Below are 17380 nucleotides of genomic sequence, written 5' to 3' on the forward strand. Positions count from 1 at the left end.
CTGGAAATTTAGACAAAACTGGAAAATACTGCATATGTCACAGCATAGTTATCACATGAAATTTCTGAGGGTTTCTTGGTAAGACACATTGCTACATAAGCAGACAGTGTGTCCTGTTTCAGGTATCCTTGATACATGAATTATATTATGCCCAAAGTTGTTTTTTCACTCTATTTTAATATAAATTAAACACTGAATGCAATCTAGTCATCCAGCATGGAAGCAACAATTTCAATGACATCTGCAATCAAAAACATCTACTGTAAATCAGTATAAAGTATAAAAAATAATACTTGTGCTACAGAGGTGTATAGAAAAGATGAAGCAAAAGTAATCACACCATCCTTAAAATTAAGCTACAACAATATAGTTTCAGCCACCTATTCCTCCATGAAGTGTATCAGATAATTCTCATTTGAACTAAGAAAGTGGATGGAACTTTTTCAAAATAGAAGTACTGAAACAGGATGCACCAAATACTTGGGTCCAGTAATATTTTTCTGTCTTACATTTATACATGTGCAAGCTTGTGTCAAGGATAAGCTGAGACTGAAACACAAACTCTAAAGATCCTAAGCTGTGGAGTGAGAAAGGAAAGATTTACACTCTGATGCAGCCAAGCCTGCCCACTGAGACTGTTTTATAAAATCACATACTCCAGAAATATTCATTATAAATTGAAGCATAGGGATTTTTTCCCAATATTGACCAGTCTATATTACAGTAAAAGTTACACAGACCTCTGGGTGGAGCTTAATAAGGAATCTTTTCCTCTTGAAGCTCAGCTTACGGACCTTGGACCAGTTGAAGGTATTGATTTTCGTGTTACCCTGAATTAAAATGAGAATGATCAAATGTTAGCAGAAGTTTCAGAAAAGCAGAGTACCAAACAAAATTCTGTTGTGGGTATGTAGACACATCCAGCTGGATTTGTAGTTCTGGTGACAATATTCCCTTGAACAAGAGAGGGGAATTGCAGGACTGCAGTGGCTGATGCACCTCCAAAAGAAGCTGCCCCACATTAACCAAAGAACAGGTAAGATACAGCTGAGCACCTAAATGGAAATATTTCAGTCAATCAGCTGCATCTGTGTTTTGGGGAGAGGAAAACCCTATCATTGAATTCATAAACAGGATTCTGACATAGTGACACTAATTGGTCCCTCCAACACTAATGCCCCCAATCAATCAGCATTCCTATACAATAAGAGCAACAATATCCCAGCAAAAATCCACTGGAATATTAAAAGAAGAGAAATCAAACCAAAATTCCAAGATGACAGACCCAGAGCTGTTCCAAATGAATTGATGATTTTCTCTGATCACACACAACTTCAAACAAAGCTTCTCTATTTTACTGTCACTTGGTTTTGATGCTCTGCACAAGAACAAGCTGCACCAAACACTGTTTTGGGGGCTTAAATGACACGCCTTGACCATAGAACATGTTAAATTTTCAAGACATCAGAGACACCTGATTTTAAAATGAGAGATTTAGTCCAAGACATGCTAAAGGACAGACAGTCTGCCATCCCTGCCATACCTGGAACACCAGCACACCCATGTGTGAAACTGCCAGATTGATTTTGGTGCCCTCACGGTCAGAGGCAAGGTGGAATCTGATGCCATACATCTCCAGTTTCCGGGCAATTTCAAGCACTTGAAAGTCAGATTCAGCAGGAGTTTGACCCCTATAATGAGGAAAAAAAATAAAGTTTTAAGAACAGTCTGATTCTAGTCTGAACTCTGGCACTAAGTGAGAATTTTCTGTCTCATCTAGTTAGGGAGTTTCACTCCAAGTCATGAGTTATACTGAAAGTTCTGTCATGACACATCTGGTGGCCAAAGTCAAGTACATCCCAAGACAGATGCTGAGAAATTAATTAGCTCAGAGTTTTTTTACTTGAGAAACCATCAAGTTGAACAAATCCAAATTCAATCCATAATGCTCCTCCTCCTGCTTGCTTGTGTACATATTAGCATTAACTAAGATAAGGAGAGCTCATAGAGTTGCACAGCCAGCAAAACACAAACAATGCAAATATTGCAACAGAATGACCCTTTTCAGGTCAGCTTTTGAGACCTCTAAATTATTACTCTATTACTACCAGGTGCAACAGATTCCCCCAGCCCTCCCTACGAAGGAATCCAGAAAAGGATCTTTAAAATGAAACCTCATCTGCTGTCAAAATTACTCTAAAAACAAGAGGAAGCTGTACAAGGAGCAACTGCTCTGTAAGTGTGCACAAGGTCCAAAACAGCAACACAGAGACTGTTCATGACTCTGGCAACCACCTGTCAAAGTTTCAGCCCTCACTGACTGCTCCCCAAGTTAGCTGGCATCAAACCACTAACATTTTGCTCTCCTAAATGAAAACAGTCTTTTTTTTCCCCTCAATCCCCCTAGATTTTTTTTTTCCATGAGAGGGTGTATATTAGATTGTAGGGCATTTTCAGTGGGTACTTGTACTGACAAGAGCTTTTCCCTATAAGTTCATGAGTCCTGACAAGGAGTTAAAGATCTCCAAGAATGAGCAAATGGTGCTGTGGAAATGAAGGAGTTCTTAAAATCATAGAATTATAAAATCATTAAGGCTGAAAAAGACATTTGAGACAATCAAGCCCAATTATTGCTACTGATCATGCCCCAGTTACACTACAAAGTAAAAGTCTTTATCACAAACATAAACATGTCACCCAAGGAGGTTTCTGAATTACAAATACCCTGCATGAAAACACTACAGCCATGTTTTAGGCATGATATGATCCAGCAGCACTAGGAAAAAGGGGAGAACCTTCTCCTGTGCTAACCCCAAGGAAACCCTACTGCAGAGCTGCCTCCAGGTCTGGGGTCCCCAGCATAATTGGATACTCCATAAAATGAAGTAAGACCAGAGGAGGGCACAGAGATGCTCCAAGGGTGAAGCCCCTCTGCTCTGGAGACAGGCAGAGAGCTGAAGGTGTGCATCTGGAGAAGAGAAGGCTCTGGGGAGACTTCATTGTGGCCTTTCAGCTCTTAACAAGGGCTTTTAAAAAAGAGGGAGAGGGACTTTTTACATGGACAGGTGATAGGACATGGGGGAATGGTTTTAAACTAAAAGAGAGGAGATTAAGATTACATTAGGAGAAATTATTTCCTGTGAGGGAGGTGAAGTCCTGGAGAAGACACTTCCCATCCCTGGAAGTGTCCAAAACCAGGTTGGACAGGGCTTGGAGCAGCCTGGGATAGTGAAAGCTGTCCCTGCCCATGGTAACAGGTCAAAGTGAGATTAACTTTAAGGTCCCTTCCATCCCAAAGCACTCTGGAATTCTGTGAAACACCAGCAGCACAGGACCTGCTGGGGCATTCAGAGCAATGAGGCTGCATCAGCCACAGCTGGATAAACTGACCCTCTACTGACAATGCTTAAAAATAATAAATAGCAAATTATTTATATGTGCAAGTTCACTAGGATAAATGTAATGATACAAGGAAGACACAGGTGCTAAAAAATTATTATTCCATTTATAAATAAACAGTGCTGAAACCAGATTTGATTTCTGCACACACAGACTAAGCAAATTTAGAGGCCTTTTTTTCCAAGAAGAAAATGGCTTTCCTTCCATAAATCTGCATTTCATTTTATTAAAACAGATGATAAACTATTTTTAGCATTACCTATTTTTGTGTACTGTGCAGTGCCAACCACAACATTGGTTCTAAATAAATTCCCCTGCTCCCTTGACTGGCTTTTCTAGTCATACTCCTTAAAAATAACTCCTTCTACCTACCTAGAAGTATGTGTTAGATTAAACAATTGCTTAGCACCTTATAGATTTTTTAAAATACAAACAGAGAATATTGAAGTGAATGATTATTACATTTGAATTTAACAGAACTAAGGATGATGACAATACATATTCCCTCCAAGTAGGAACTGTCTCTGCAATTCAGAATACAATTATGAAACTTATTTCATATGCTACAGTTTTAAAAATAGAAATTGTTAGAAAAAGCAATGCCTCACTAACATTTACTAAAATTCTCTTGAATGTAAAAAACACATCTACACAAAATGCCCTGAGAAAGTAAGCCTGAATGCACACACATTTGATAACAGCATTTCAGCAGTGTTCATTCTGGAGGGGACAACAAAGAATCTAAAACACTACAGCAGGAAATCACAAATTTATTTGGCCAGCTGCAGAAGTCAGGGATTCAGTGACATTCCTGACTTTACAAGCTCAGTCCATAATCCACCCTTATCCAAATGTCAGTATGATGTGACCACGTCATATAAAGGGAAAAACATAAGAGGCACAAAAACCCGAGTTCAAATGGAAACAGAAATGCCAAATTACAGAGTCTTGTAGCTGCATTTCTACCAGTGTTACTACTACTTGTACTAGTTATGTCAAAGAACTTCAACTGGTAAAGCAGATTTCCTTCACTGAAATGAGTAACACTGGAGTAAGTGCTTTTAATATTTGCTTTAACTGTTGTTTCCATTTCCACCACAGATTCCTTAACTGCCTCAAAAAAGCTGGTGTACCATGGCTCCTATTTATTAAAACTATACAAAATAGGTAGGTCATAAATTCTGCTTTTGGCCAGGGCTTCCTGAGTTACACTCTGAGAGCACTGTGTGTAACTCCCACCCACGCTAATTCCTGCTGTAATTCTTCTGAAAACAGCGACATTAAGAATGAAAGCAGGGCTTTGTCTTTTAAAGAGGGTGCTGAGGCTTGGGAAGGAGGCTTGGAAGAGAAGGAAGGCAAAACCAAAAAAATGGCAACTAGAAAATTGGAGGTCTATAATACTAAAAATTTCTCATGAACAGTCTGGTGTAACTGATGTAGAACCACTGACTGTTATTTCGTGTATTTTCAGGGATTTGATATATTCCAAAGCACAGCACAGGAAAAAAAAAATTTAAAAAATTAAAAAATTAAAATGAGATACCAGGCAATTTTGAGAGTGTTCACTTGCACACAGCCTGCCTGTAGCCACCAGAGAAGGCTGAGCTGGTATGGAGGAGCTGGAGCAGAACCAAGCAGCTCTGACTGTTCCACAGATGGGTACAAAGAGAGGCAGTTGCAGAAATTGCCCTCAGATGCTGCCTGCAGGCTTAGCTGCACAGCCCAGCCCCAAAACAATCTGCTCTAATTTTGTTCAGCCATTAAGCAGATAAATCGACTTAATCTTCCCCAGGTCAATGGACAAACACTAATATCAGTATTTCCAGCAAAAACTGCTGTCAGTGCAGTAGGTGTTAGTGTAGAGGGTCTTTACAACCATCCAGCTACACAAATACTGGTTGTGACACAATATTGGTCATTCAAAAATTAGAGTCCATACAAAAAAATTTGTCAAAATAAATGCTGTCAAGTGTTAGGTGATTTACAAAGCATTTAAACCCAGTGATTAATAGAGAACTTTAAAGATGAAGTGTCAAGTTAGAGGTTTTTTTCCAATTTACATGCAATTTAAACAATTGAAATTCATGGACACTAAGCTAACAAGCTGTGAAAGGATGTGAGGGATAACAGTAAATGTCAATAGAAATCTAGTAAATCTTCTTCTTCCCTGATTTATGTATGTACAAACAAAGAAACCACAGACATGTGAATGCAGGAAAAATGTGTCATGTTGAATCCTGCACTCAGCTCACAGCAAGTATTCTCCTACTCACAGAAAGACAGAATACATTTTATTTTGAGTGTCTGGGTGTCAGGAATTAACTGCATCAGCACCAATACACCATCTATAAAATATACATCTTTCATTTTTAATAAACTACATAAATAAAGTAAATTAACTCAGGCTCTTGCTGAAGCAATAACTAATGTGTCACACCAAAAATATAACTCATAATTTGCAAAGTATAGAAACCACATTCCTATTATTTTTGAAAGTAAAAGAAATTATTTACAAATGTAAAAGGAAAAAGTATCTTTAACAGAAAACAAGCATTCAATTGCTATCTTTCCAATTACAATATTTTCCATTTAAAGAATGGATTGGATACACAAGCTATGTTTTATTGAGGGTGATGGTGTCCTACCACTTCTAATAACTATAGTGAAGCAATTAAAAAAAATAAATTAAAAAAAAAAAGAGCCACAGAAACAATCTGACAACCTGGAAGAGATAAGCCATCCTGTCAGGAATAGGTTTCTTTTCCTGGATATCTGGTTTGTACAAGAAATCTCTGTCAGGAGCAATAAGCAGTAGAAGAATCATGGAATGCCAGGATGGTTTGGGTGGGAAGGGACCTTAAAGATCACCCAGCCCCCACTGCTGCCATGGGCAAGAACACCTTCCATTATCCCACACTGCTCCAAGCCCCATCCAACCTGGCCTCAAAAATATTAGTCTGTTAAAGGTAAGTGGGGAAATAGTAAGGTAAATTAAAGGAAATTAAAAATTAAAATAAATCTTAAAAGGCAAAATATGAGACACCAGGACAATATGAGAGAGAAGCATTTTTGTCTGTCCAACTGCACTGTGCATCACAAGGAAAAGCCAAATGCCCAGGTCCCTGTTCCTGCCTGCTCCTTGGAACAGAAATGAGGAAAAAATGGGTCTACACTGAGAACTCAGCACCCTCCTCAATTGCTGAAGATGGGAAAGGGTAGAAAATACTCCCTGATGAAGGGAGAAGGGAAGGGATGTGTGCTAGTTTGGGCTGGGGTTAATTTTCTTCACTGGTACTGAGGTTTCTACCTGAGCTGGGAACATGCTGATAACCCAGGGGTGTTTTCCTTATTGCCCAGCAAAGCTCCAAGGCCTTTCCTGCTCCACACACAGCTCCAGGGACAGGAGCAAGGACTCAGGAGGGGGCATGGCCAGGACAGCTGATCCCAGCTGACCCCAAGGATATCCCATCCCATATGGCCTGGTGCTCAGCATATAAAGCTGGGGGAAGGAGCAGGAAGGAGGGACATTTGGAGTGATGGTGCTTGTTTTCTCAAATCACTGTTACCCATGATGGGATCCTGCTTTCCTCAACACCTGCCTGCCAGTGGGAAGTAAGGAATGAACTCCTGGTTTTGTTTTGCATGGCTGTGTAGTTTTTGCTTCACCTATTTAAACTGTTTGTACCTCAAGCCATGAATTTTCCCACTTTCACCCTTCCAAATCTCTCCCCCCAACTCACCAAGGATGAGCTAGCAGCAGCATAGGGCTGAGCTAGGGTTAAACCAGGGAAGCCACAGCTAATTTTAACACTGCACTGCTTGCAAGATGACATCTCTCTAACAAAATTGTTTCCAAAGGCACAGGGGAAATATGAAATACACCTTCAATGCTAACATTCAAAGGTAACCTTGTCTAATTTCATGTCTCAGCTGTTAATCTGAACTTGACTTGCATGTACACCTCTATAACACTGATTTAAAATAAGATTTACAATCATTTTAATAATATGGCTGCATTAAATGCAATTCTCATTAAACTAATTTTGAAAAGTACACTTATGCAAGAAGGAATCTTTACCTATTAACCTTCCTCTGACTCCTTCCTGACAGGCAAAAACACAAACTTTCCTTGTAACCAGTGATTAGAAGTAACTTGTTTAAAAAAAAATGCTCAAATCCTTTTAACAAAACTACCAGTCCCTGTCTCAGAAGACAGTCACAACCTGTCCATCAAGAGAAGCAAACCAGGAAAATTCCCCACAAGCAGATCTAAAAATGCAACATTTCACCCCAAATTTGAGAGCCATCAGCCTACCCTGCATGGTGTCATCAAAACCTTGCATGACACATTTGCAGCTGCAGACTCCACAGTACCTTGCAGTAGTATCACAATGTCACTACAAGTTTTGTGAAAAGGATGCTATTCCTTTTAATTTGCTTTCAAATTACTAATTATTTCAGCATTTTTCTTTAGACAAGAGAAAAACAATTAAAGCTCCTCCAGCTACTTCTCCCAAGGTGAGGAATCCTACCATATATTTTAATTAATTTCAATGTTATTTTAAATTACTTAAAAACGTTTCTTTTGTTTCTTCATTTCCACATGCACCTCAAGTGTTCAAAAGCAGAAAAAAGTAACCACCTGGTTTCATGAAGAATCAACAAAGTTGAAATTTCATCATTAGCAATAATTTCAGAATAAGTTAAAATGACTGATCATAAACAGCAATCAGTTCATTACTGAAATTCTCAGAAACTAATTTTCCAATATTACAGGATGTGCTTTTAAACACAGATGCTGCCCTGAAAAAACTTTGTTCTGTCTTGAAAGGAAATCAGCAACAATCCACAAGTTCACCCACAGAGAGCAAAGGAAAATCTAAGTTTGAATTAAAACACAGAATCATGCTCAATAAAATGTGTGTGTGGACAGTCACCATTTATAAAAGAACTTCAAAATGCTAAATCCTAACATGCAAGGTCTTGAAAATTACAGAAAAATAAGTTCCTGCAGTTCCTGACTCCATGTTGGAACTAATTTAATATTTGTGGTGGAATTTCTTTGTCACCAATAATCTTCCCTTATTTAAAAAGTACCCAGCTGTAAAATAAGGTATTGCATGAATTCTGATGGAAGTTATTTCTTCTCCACTCCCTCCATCTCCCTTATGTTTAATGTGCAAAAAAATAATACAATGCAATTGATTTCTAATTATTTAGACAAAAGTAAGAGTTCTGCATATGCTGGCAAAACAGAATAGAAATTCTGAAGAATTATTTTACCTAAACCCATTATTACATGTAAACTTTCTTTAGCAGATTATTAAAGGCACACTGCAAAAATCACTTGAGAAAAAAACTACAGCCCAACAACTCCATCTTGATTATGTAACTATCACTACACATAACTTTTCTTGCTCAAGGTAAATGGTGTTTAATTTACACATTCTTAACGTCACCCTGTCACGCAGCTGCTCAGCCTCCCCCAGGCAAGCCCATCTGCTGCCCAGGGGTTATCTTAGTGGTTTACATTAATCCTCACTTACACATGCTTCCTGTGGAACTCCAGGATCTTTCCTTCAAGTTTTTCCTGGTTTGGCAAATATTGGTTTGTTTTAAGGTGTTCTCGATCTTCTGTTTCATCAAAATCCCCTATTTCAGCTAGGGCAGAAAACAAAGCAATGTTAGGATAAGAAGAAACAATGGAAAAGGAACAATGACAGAAAATACTTGTAAGGAATTAGGCCACAAGAGCCTTTAAGTAATTCAAATTTGTGCATGATGATTTGTATGCAGCTTCATTTTACTAAACTCACATTTATCCCAAGATGACTTCCTGGGGATTACAGCAATATTTGAACATTGTCTGAAAAATTTAGACTTTTTAAGAGTGCAAGATGTGAGACTTGAAGACCTGTGAGGTGTTCTGAACATTTCTTCCTTATATAAACCTTATACCAAATAGTATATTTCAATTTTTTTTTTTACTATATATATGTAAAATAGTAATAGACAAGGCTACTCAGAAGATGGCAAATTACATCTGGAATTTCAGTTTCCTCTTCACATATCCATGTCTTTCAGATGCAATGCTGTGAACTTAAGAAGATTTACAGAAGAAAAAAGCATTATTGTAAAGTGCAGAACAGCTTCCACCTGATACAACACAAAATAATCAGAAGCCTTTAGCTTGGAATAAGCCAAAAGCATAAGGCAGGCAGAACATGTGGCAAATGTACATAAAAATTGCAAGTTGAATAAATTGATTTTAAGGAGTAATTTACTTTTTCTGATAATAAAAAATGAAGCTGCAATATTAAATTCAAAACCCAAAGGTTTCAAAAGGTAAAACTACATATGATGTCCTAAAAACTATAGAATTGCTATATGCTTGCTCTGTGTCTAAGGGCATCTGCCATCAACTACTGTCAGAGAAAGGAATAGGCTTGTTCTTAACAAGAACATAGCAAATCCTGTTTAAAATCTAGCCAGCACATGAAAGAACGAGTAAAAAACCTGAAAGATGCTTTTGTAAAATAATTTCTGTTGAAAATAAACCTGTTCTTTCTCTTTCCAGAAGAGCAGAATCAGGCTAAGCAAGGCCTAACAATGAGATTCACTCATCTGCTCCACAGTGCTGGGAAATCATGAGCAGGTTTTAATGGTATCACACACAAGATAGATTTTCTCTGCCAATAAAATCACCAGAAGTAATACTATTGTAAGTGTATTATTATATTGCATTGCAGAATTAGACAACTAACAACTGCTTAGCAGTGCACATGTGAAGAAGCATCATTGATCAGCTTTTGCTTCCAGCCACCTGCAGGTCAGGTTTGCAGCCCTGTGAACACTTCAGCTGCTGCTCCAGCAATCTGCTGTCTGAACTCACTCAAGGTTTCCAACTTCCTTGTCTCAAAAGCCACATTTTAGGTCTTTAAGCATGTACAGACTGAGCCAGCAGCAGCATGGAGTGCTTCCAAATAAATTGCTTCCCATTTCAATTTTCAGTCCCAGAGAGGAGGAAAGCTGCTGACAGCCCCACTGCAGAACCTGTTCCAGCATGGTTCTTTGTTGTATTTCAGCCCAGCTCCTGTGCAGCCATATCCTCCCAGGCACAAGGAAAGTGAGAAGTGAAGCCAAAGGAGCACCTAGACAGGTGGGAACAGCTGTCTGCAAGATGTGGAGTGCTGGCAACAGTGCTTGCAGAGCCAGGAAAACAGACAGCAAGGGGCTGGTTTTGTACTACCCCCTGCAGCCAAATTTACCTCATACATTAGCACCAGCTGCTCCTCCCCACACCAGCCCAGATGATCATTTACAGTGTGTGGAGAAGGAAATACTGTGAGACAGAGACTTCTTCTAGTTACCAAAAGCTTCTGTGTGAGATTTAATGTGGGTTAGCACTGGCACCATCAGCAGTGTCAGCCCAGCTGGGATACTCACACTGCAGGAGGTGGGAGACCAGCAGAGCAGCTGTGTTGTCACTGCAGGTCAGTCTCTCCTCTGCCAGGTCCCTCTTGATCTGCAATGCAAACAGGTACCTGGAGGAGAGGTACAAGAGCTGGAGTTACACAGACCATCCTGACACATGAAAGGACAACAGAACAACTGAGCAGGGGGTTAAAAAAGCAGCATCTCCTGATCCTTCTGCTCTCCAAAGAACAACAACAGCCTGGATACCAAGGAGTGTCAAACCAAACCACATAACCTGTGATTGGGATCCAGTGCAATTTATCAGCACAAAAAGACTCACAGGAACAAGGAAGAAGGAAAACCATGTTTTAAGCAGGCTTCATCTATACAGTAACAGCAGCTGTCATTTTTAGCTGGAAAGAAACTTAAAAAACACTTCAAGTGATCTTATCTATTAGAAAAAAGATGGAAAAACATCACTGATTCCAGTATTTTGTTAGCAAAACTGATAAGCATTTCTGTTAGCACTCAACTAATCTACCAGCAGTTGTGTTTTCCAGAACTATATTAGCAGCCTACAAAGACAGCAAGAAGTTCAATTTACTTTTCTTATACTGCTATATTAGTTCAACTAAACTATTTCCCATTTAGTGGTTAAAGAGGAATCATTTCTGTTTAACAGTTCTGTATGCTGTTCCTTTTACTCCAGTAAACAGGCAACAACTCACTACCATAAACCTTCAAACTGATAGAATGATCCTAAGATTTTTTTAAAGAAGAATTTATTTTAAAACTTTATTCCTGAAGTAAAAGATACTAAAAGGATTTTTTGAATGATAGGGTTTTAAAATTTTTTTAAGTACTGTAAGTATGTGTTAAAGGCTTCTCAAAAAGTATGCTCTGCTTTCTGGATGTCTGATGAGCTCTCTCAGTTTCTACAGTACACTCACAATAAAGAATACAATATCATTAACTACCCAGATGCTCTAAGTGCAGACCATAAATACTCAATAAAAAGGCAAAATATAGTTCCTGCTCTAAAAAGCTGCATTCCTCATGCATTTCCTATATGAAACAGCAGTTAATGGAAGAAAACTTGGTGCAAAGGAAATACTTGGATAGTATTTCTCCTTACAAGAGACAATCACAACAGTTGTCATGCTGGTGTGTTCTTAAATACATCTGAAGGATAAAAAGGAACCTCTCTAAGAGGAATTCCAAATAAAAATAGTGGAACTGTGAAAAGCTCTTTAAACACCAACATCTGGGTAATGTCCTAGTTAGAGGTACAGACTTCAAACCAGGTCCCCAGGTGATAGCAGGTAGATAGAGCTGCTTAAATGACCACAGACCAATTATCAATCCACCAAAATAACCCATGGTGAGCATGGCTAAAATTGTGATCAGTAAAGTGTGTTTGGAAGTTTAAATCACTTACTAAAATATGCACTGCTTATTTTATATTTATTTTTTATAGACACTGTTCATAAACGTTAGTATTTTCTATATACTCTGACTCCCTTGACACCATGATGCTGAAAACCCTTAACCTGTGCTGTTTTCTGTTTTGAAAAGTATTTTTTCTGATAGCATCCATCTGCCAGCACATGTCTGCTGCAACTGCAATTCACTGTAAGTGCTCTTTCACTCATCTTCCTCAGTTTTGCTTGGAAGCAGCTGTGCTGCCTTCCTACTTTATTAATTCAGTATATAAAGCAAGTCCAATAGTTCTAAAAAAACTTTACCTGGTATATTCCTCTTGCAGCTGACCTGGGTCTGGAGGGAAAAACTTTACAGCCAGACGAAGCATTGTAGTCTTTGGTCCTAGAAGAAAAGTTGGTCATTTCACCAAAAAAAAAAAAACAGTGTTCTTCACAAACATTTGTGTATTCTGTTTGCCAATAGGCAAAGAAACAACACAAAGAAAGTTTGTTCAGATTTTACATCCCAGCTAACCACAGCAGGCTCTGGTGTAGGTTGTTTATGTCAAGTGAGATAAAGCAGCTGTTTTCCAAAGGAATTTGGATACCACTGACAAGGTGAGTCTGCAGGCTGAATGTTGGAAAAAGTGTTTCATGCAATGTGAAATCTGTAATACCCCAAAGCAGCTACTTGGCTGCATAAAAGAGCATCAGAGGTGACCCAGGGAGAGGGTCCCAGAAGGGAGACACATCCCACAGGCTCCCAGTGCCCACCTCCACCATCAGGACTGATGCCAGCACACCTGGCTGGCACCCCATGGAGGTAAAAGGGTGTTTGCAGCCTGCTAATACCCATGTCCTCCCATTTTCAACACTGTTCTTGTACACCTCAACAACAGGCAGAAAACTAATTTAATTTTCAAAATGAAAGAGAACCCTTGGTCACTACTGGGAACAGTCCATAATGCTCTAAATTAACAGTTCCAGCATCAAAACTCAGCCTGTGAAACCACATCCCCTGTTTCACCTGGATTTCTGAAGGAATTGCTACAGGCTACAACAATCTCTCACCATGCCAGGACTGGGTACCACCATTTTCCCACTGTTTTTCCTGCCTGAAATCAAATGAAGCCAAGTATTCCAGAGGCAGGGAAAGCTCTGGCCAGCCTGTGCTTCCAGGAGCCTGCTGAGCATCCACCTGATGTCCACAGGCACCCTCTGGACCAGAGCCAGGCAATGCCCCCCAGGACTCCCTGTGCCACTGCTGTTTCAAAGCAAACTTAGCCAAATTAAACATAAATCAAACTTGCTGGAGCACAAGCAGCCTGCTGTAATTTATTTTAAGCATTAAGATCTCTGAAAGCTTAACAAAGTCCAGTTTAACCCCATCAGCCCCAAAGTACACTGATTTTTTCTGTCTGGAATATCTGATTGCCACAGGCCAAACATTCCTTCACTCATCCTCTCGTTTGCTAATGAGAGAATAACAAACTTTGCTTTTTGACAAGTACCTGGGAGAACTCACAGACTATCACAGCTGAGACAAGAGCAGCTCCCAGCCTTCAATTCCAGAATTACCAAAGCTTTGGTGAACAAAAAAAACCTCCAAAAATCCACATCCTAATTACAGTGTAGTATCTAGAAATGAAAGGAGGCTGGAAATAACACCCTACAATGACACAGAAAGCCCACATTTGGCAGAAACTAAGGATTTTACAGTTCTAGAGACAGACCAAGTAAGGAAATAAATCGTTTTAATGATTCCAGTTAGAAGACCAAAACTTAATATCAAATTTCTGAAAATACTCTGAGCCTCTGGAAGACCTTCACAAGGTTAAAGACAGTTCTGCACATTACTGATGCCACTCAAGTGGAAGTATCAATGTGGGACCAATTTTGGAAGTGTTTCAGACATCACTTACATCAAATGACATTAAATAGAAAAATTTAAAACATAATACTGCATATTTGCTTCTTTAGCACAGCCCTCCTCTTTTTGTTTAGCCAGTCTTGCCTTTCCTCTATTAATAAGTTCCACTCAAATCAGGAAAATAAATACTTGCCCAGTCTTAACCAAGATGCAGAATTCATTTTAAGAAGCCAAGTCTGAGCAAAAGCAAGAAACAAAAAATGACCCAGGCAGGAATGGTGAATAGAACACTACATAATATAAAGTGGCAGCACCTCTGAGAAGGTGCCCAAGTGTTAACTTGATACTGTGTGCCTGTCAGGAGGCTGAAATTTTGGATCCAAATTCCTTCCCATCTAGAGTGCTTCAGTAGTAAAACTGATTGCATTCATTTGAAATTTAAAAAAAACTCCAATCCTTATCACACAAGACAAAGTTCAACAGATGTCACAAAAGCAAAACTAGCTGGGAGAAAACCAAGAACTTGAGTTTTTAGAGGGAATGTCAAAGAATCAGAAATGCCCATCTGCAGGTACACAGCAATCACAAGCAACATCAACCAACAAGTTTGAGCAAGGTCACCTAAAAGTTCATAACATCTATGTTCCACTGCTGCTGGACTAAAAGAAGTCTAACTTCAAAATCATTACAGAAAAAAAACCACAACCAAACAAAACCCCCAATATATAGGAAATAGGACATTTCAGCCAATTTAAAATTGATTTCAGAACATGAACATTTGCTACACAACTGACTGGTATCTCTTACAGACTAATACTGACAAAAAAACTAAATAAATCTTTCAGTCTCACTGGCAACACAACATGGGTGATAGACTTTAAAACAGCTATAAATCTTAGTACATCCCCATGACTTTAGACCATTTTAGAACAATATTTGTATTATCAGGAAACACTGTCTGATCTAAGGTCAAGTTTCCACAATTTATATGGTATAGGAGAAGATACAGAAGGAGTAACCAAGCAGCACTGCAGACCTATGATCCACCAGATCTTTTGACTGGGTAACACAATTCCTTCTACCCAGGAGCATATAAAAACAACACTCCCAGCATCTTTTTGGCAGGGAAAATAAGAGTGAAAAATATTCTGTACTCTCCTAAAGGAGCCTTATTTTATAGATGATTTGGCTCTTCTGCTTAAAAAACAAGGTCAACAAAAGTCAAAAATCATGACCTTAAAGTTAGAAAATGAGCTAGAATTGATGATTTCACATTTTCTGGCAATCAATTTTAGAAGAGTAGCTAAAAGCTACTTCTCAGTACTCATTTTCAACATATTTCAATCAAGATTTGGAAAGCAAGAGGAATCTACCACACCCTCCTGATCCTGTTCTTCCACAAAGCCTCTACAATCAGAACCACAAAACAAACAAATTGCTTAACTGTGTTCTACAGGGAGAAAAAAAAAAAAAAAAGTTTCAACATCTGAAGAACCAACCAGCATCCTGCATTCTTCAACAATTTTGGGCCTTTAAAGTGCCTGTCACATTAATACTTTTTAGGTGGTATTAAGATAAGACTATTTGCAGGGTGCTCCTGGTCAGGCAGCAAAACTCCACAGGCAGGGCAGGGGCTCTGACACTGCAGCCACCACCCAGGGGGGAGATCCCCACCTCTGCTCTTCCAGGGAAGCTGCTCCTGAGCATGTGGAAAGAGCTGACATGGGAATCAGCCAAAATGCTCCTTTTTCTTCCCACAGTATGACAACACAGCCTCCAAAAGCTAACACAGCAAGTGTCATATTTCACTCCAGCATAACACCAGCTGACCCAACCTATCCAGATGTTTATCAGAGAAAAGAACCCTACCTGCAGGAAGTTTCCATTCCACCCACCACATACTACCTATTAAAATGTCAGGTTAGCATGCCCCAGCAGGAACCACTATCACCTCTGCCATGTGTATGCTACAGGGAAGCATAACCAGTAAATCAAGTAGTAATTGTGAAAGCAACCCACATAAAGAAGATGCAAATTAAGGAAAACTTCCTTTTTTAAAACTACTTACTCCGTACTTGTTTAATAACAGGTTTCATAGGTTCCAGCCAAATCTGAAATTGAAGAGAAAAAGTTATAAACTTATTTCATTCTTATTTAATATAATATGAAAACATCAAAAGTAAATTCAAATTAAGCAGTAATTTATGAGCAGCATTTCTTCCTCAATGCAGTAATTCCTTTGCTATACAAAAAGTGTATTTATCTATTTGAACTGACATTTCTCATGCATCAATAGAAAAGTCACTGATCTGTGCTTAAAGCTCATCTGGACAGAAGAAGAGCCAAGTCAGCAAAAGCAGAGCCCCAGTGCCAAGAGGGCAGGAGTCATGCCAAAACCCACAGTCTGACAGGAGCCAGGCTGCAAAATTACAGAAAGTCTGCAGAACATGGAAAGGTCCAACATCTTTTTCCTTTCCATGCTATTTCTGTCACTCTTACCTAGCTACTTAAGGATTTTTATTCAATATTAACTTCTCACCATTTTTTCTTTTTTGACAAGCACATTTTTAAAGAAAGACTATTGTTCTAGTAAAATGAGCATCCATAAAGGTAATGCAAAATATTCTGGAAGCTCAACTTTTTATTTTCCCCACTCTTCCAAACAGAAAATTGTTACAAGACAATTCTATTTGGTTCTTTCTAGTTACTGCTCTGCTTGAGAGACAGCTGAGGATTTTAAGAACCTTATTAGCTGCAGAAACAGTTTGGACACTGCACAAGAAACAGAAACTAAACAAGCTCTAGGGTATTTCCTCAGTTTGAGAGCAGCATGGATTAGTGCCATTTGCATTCTCTATGTTCTCAGTCATATTATTTGCATGTGAGTCCTAAAACTAAAAAAAAAACTAAAAAAAAAAAAAAGTTTAAAAAAACCAAAACAAGACAAAATGAAAGGAAACTCTGGGAAACATTTTCTAGTTCAGAAGCTACACTGTCCTCTTTGCAAGGTACAGGATAAGTGACTAGGAGGCTTAAAGGTGTCAGCATTGATCTAGATCAATGATTTAAAAAGCTTGCAGGCCTGTGTGCCTGCTGAGGTTTGTGTTGATTAGACAATGGTTTGTAATGGCTCTTTAGGAAAATGAATTGAAGACTGAATTAACTGAGGATCAATATGAACACTACCAAAATTACACACCATAATTTGATTTTATAAGTGCTCTGCAGAGTACACTTTGAGTTCGTGTTTCTCCTTTCAGATGAATAAAGGTTT

At 38.8% G+C, this 17380-nt stretch overlaps 1 protein-coding gene across 3 annotated transcripts in view; it reads right to left on the reverse strand.

Annotated features, from left to right (window-relative positions):
- FARP2 (FERM, ARH/RhoGEF and pleckstrin domain protein 2) overlaps positions 1 to 17380 on the reverse strand; it is a 70317-nt gene that overhangs the window by 35154 nt on the left and 17783 nt on the right. For all 3 annotated transcript variants that reach the window (XM_079315533.1, XM_079315535.1, XM_079315534.1), the window contains exons 4-9: positions 16175 to 16217; positions 12561 to 12639; positions 10846 to 10943; positions 8946 to 9060; positions 1544 to 1691; positions 741 to 830 (exon numbers count right to left, since the gene is read on the reverse strand). In XM_079315533.1, the coding sequence (XP_079171659.1) occupies positions 741 to 830; positions 1544 to 1691; positions 8946 to 9060; positions 10846 to 10943; positions 12561 to 12639; positions 16175 to 16217 (573 nt within the window). The remainder of the gene's footprint in view (positions 1 to 740; positions 831 to 1543; positions 1692 to 8945; positions 9061 to 10845; positions 10944 to 12560; positions 12640 to 16174; positions 16218 to 17380) is intronic.

The sequence above is a fragment of the Erithacus rubecula genome (assembly GCF_903797595.1).
Source record: "Erithacus rubecula genome assembly, chromosome: 11".
Lineage (NCBI taxonomy): Eukaryota > Metazoa > Chordata > Aves > Passeriformes > Muscicapidae > Erithacus > Erithacus rubecula.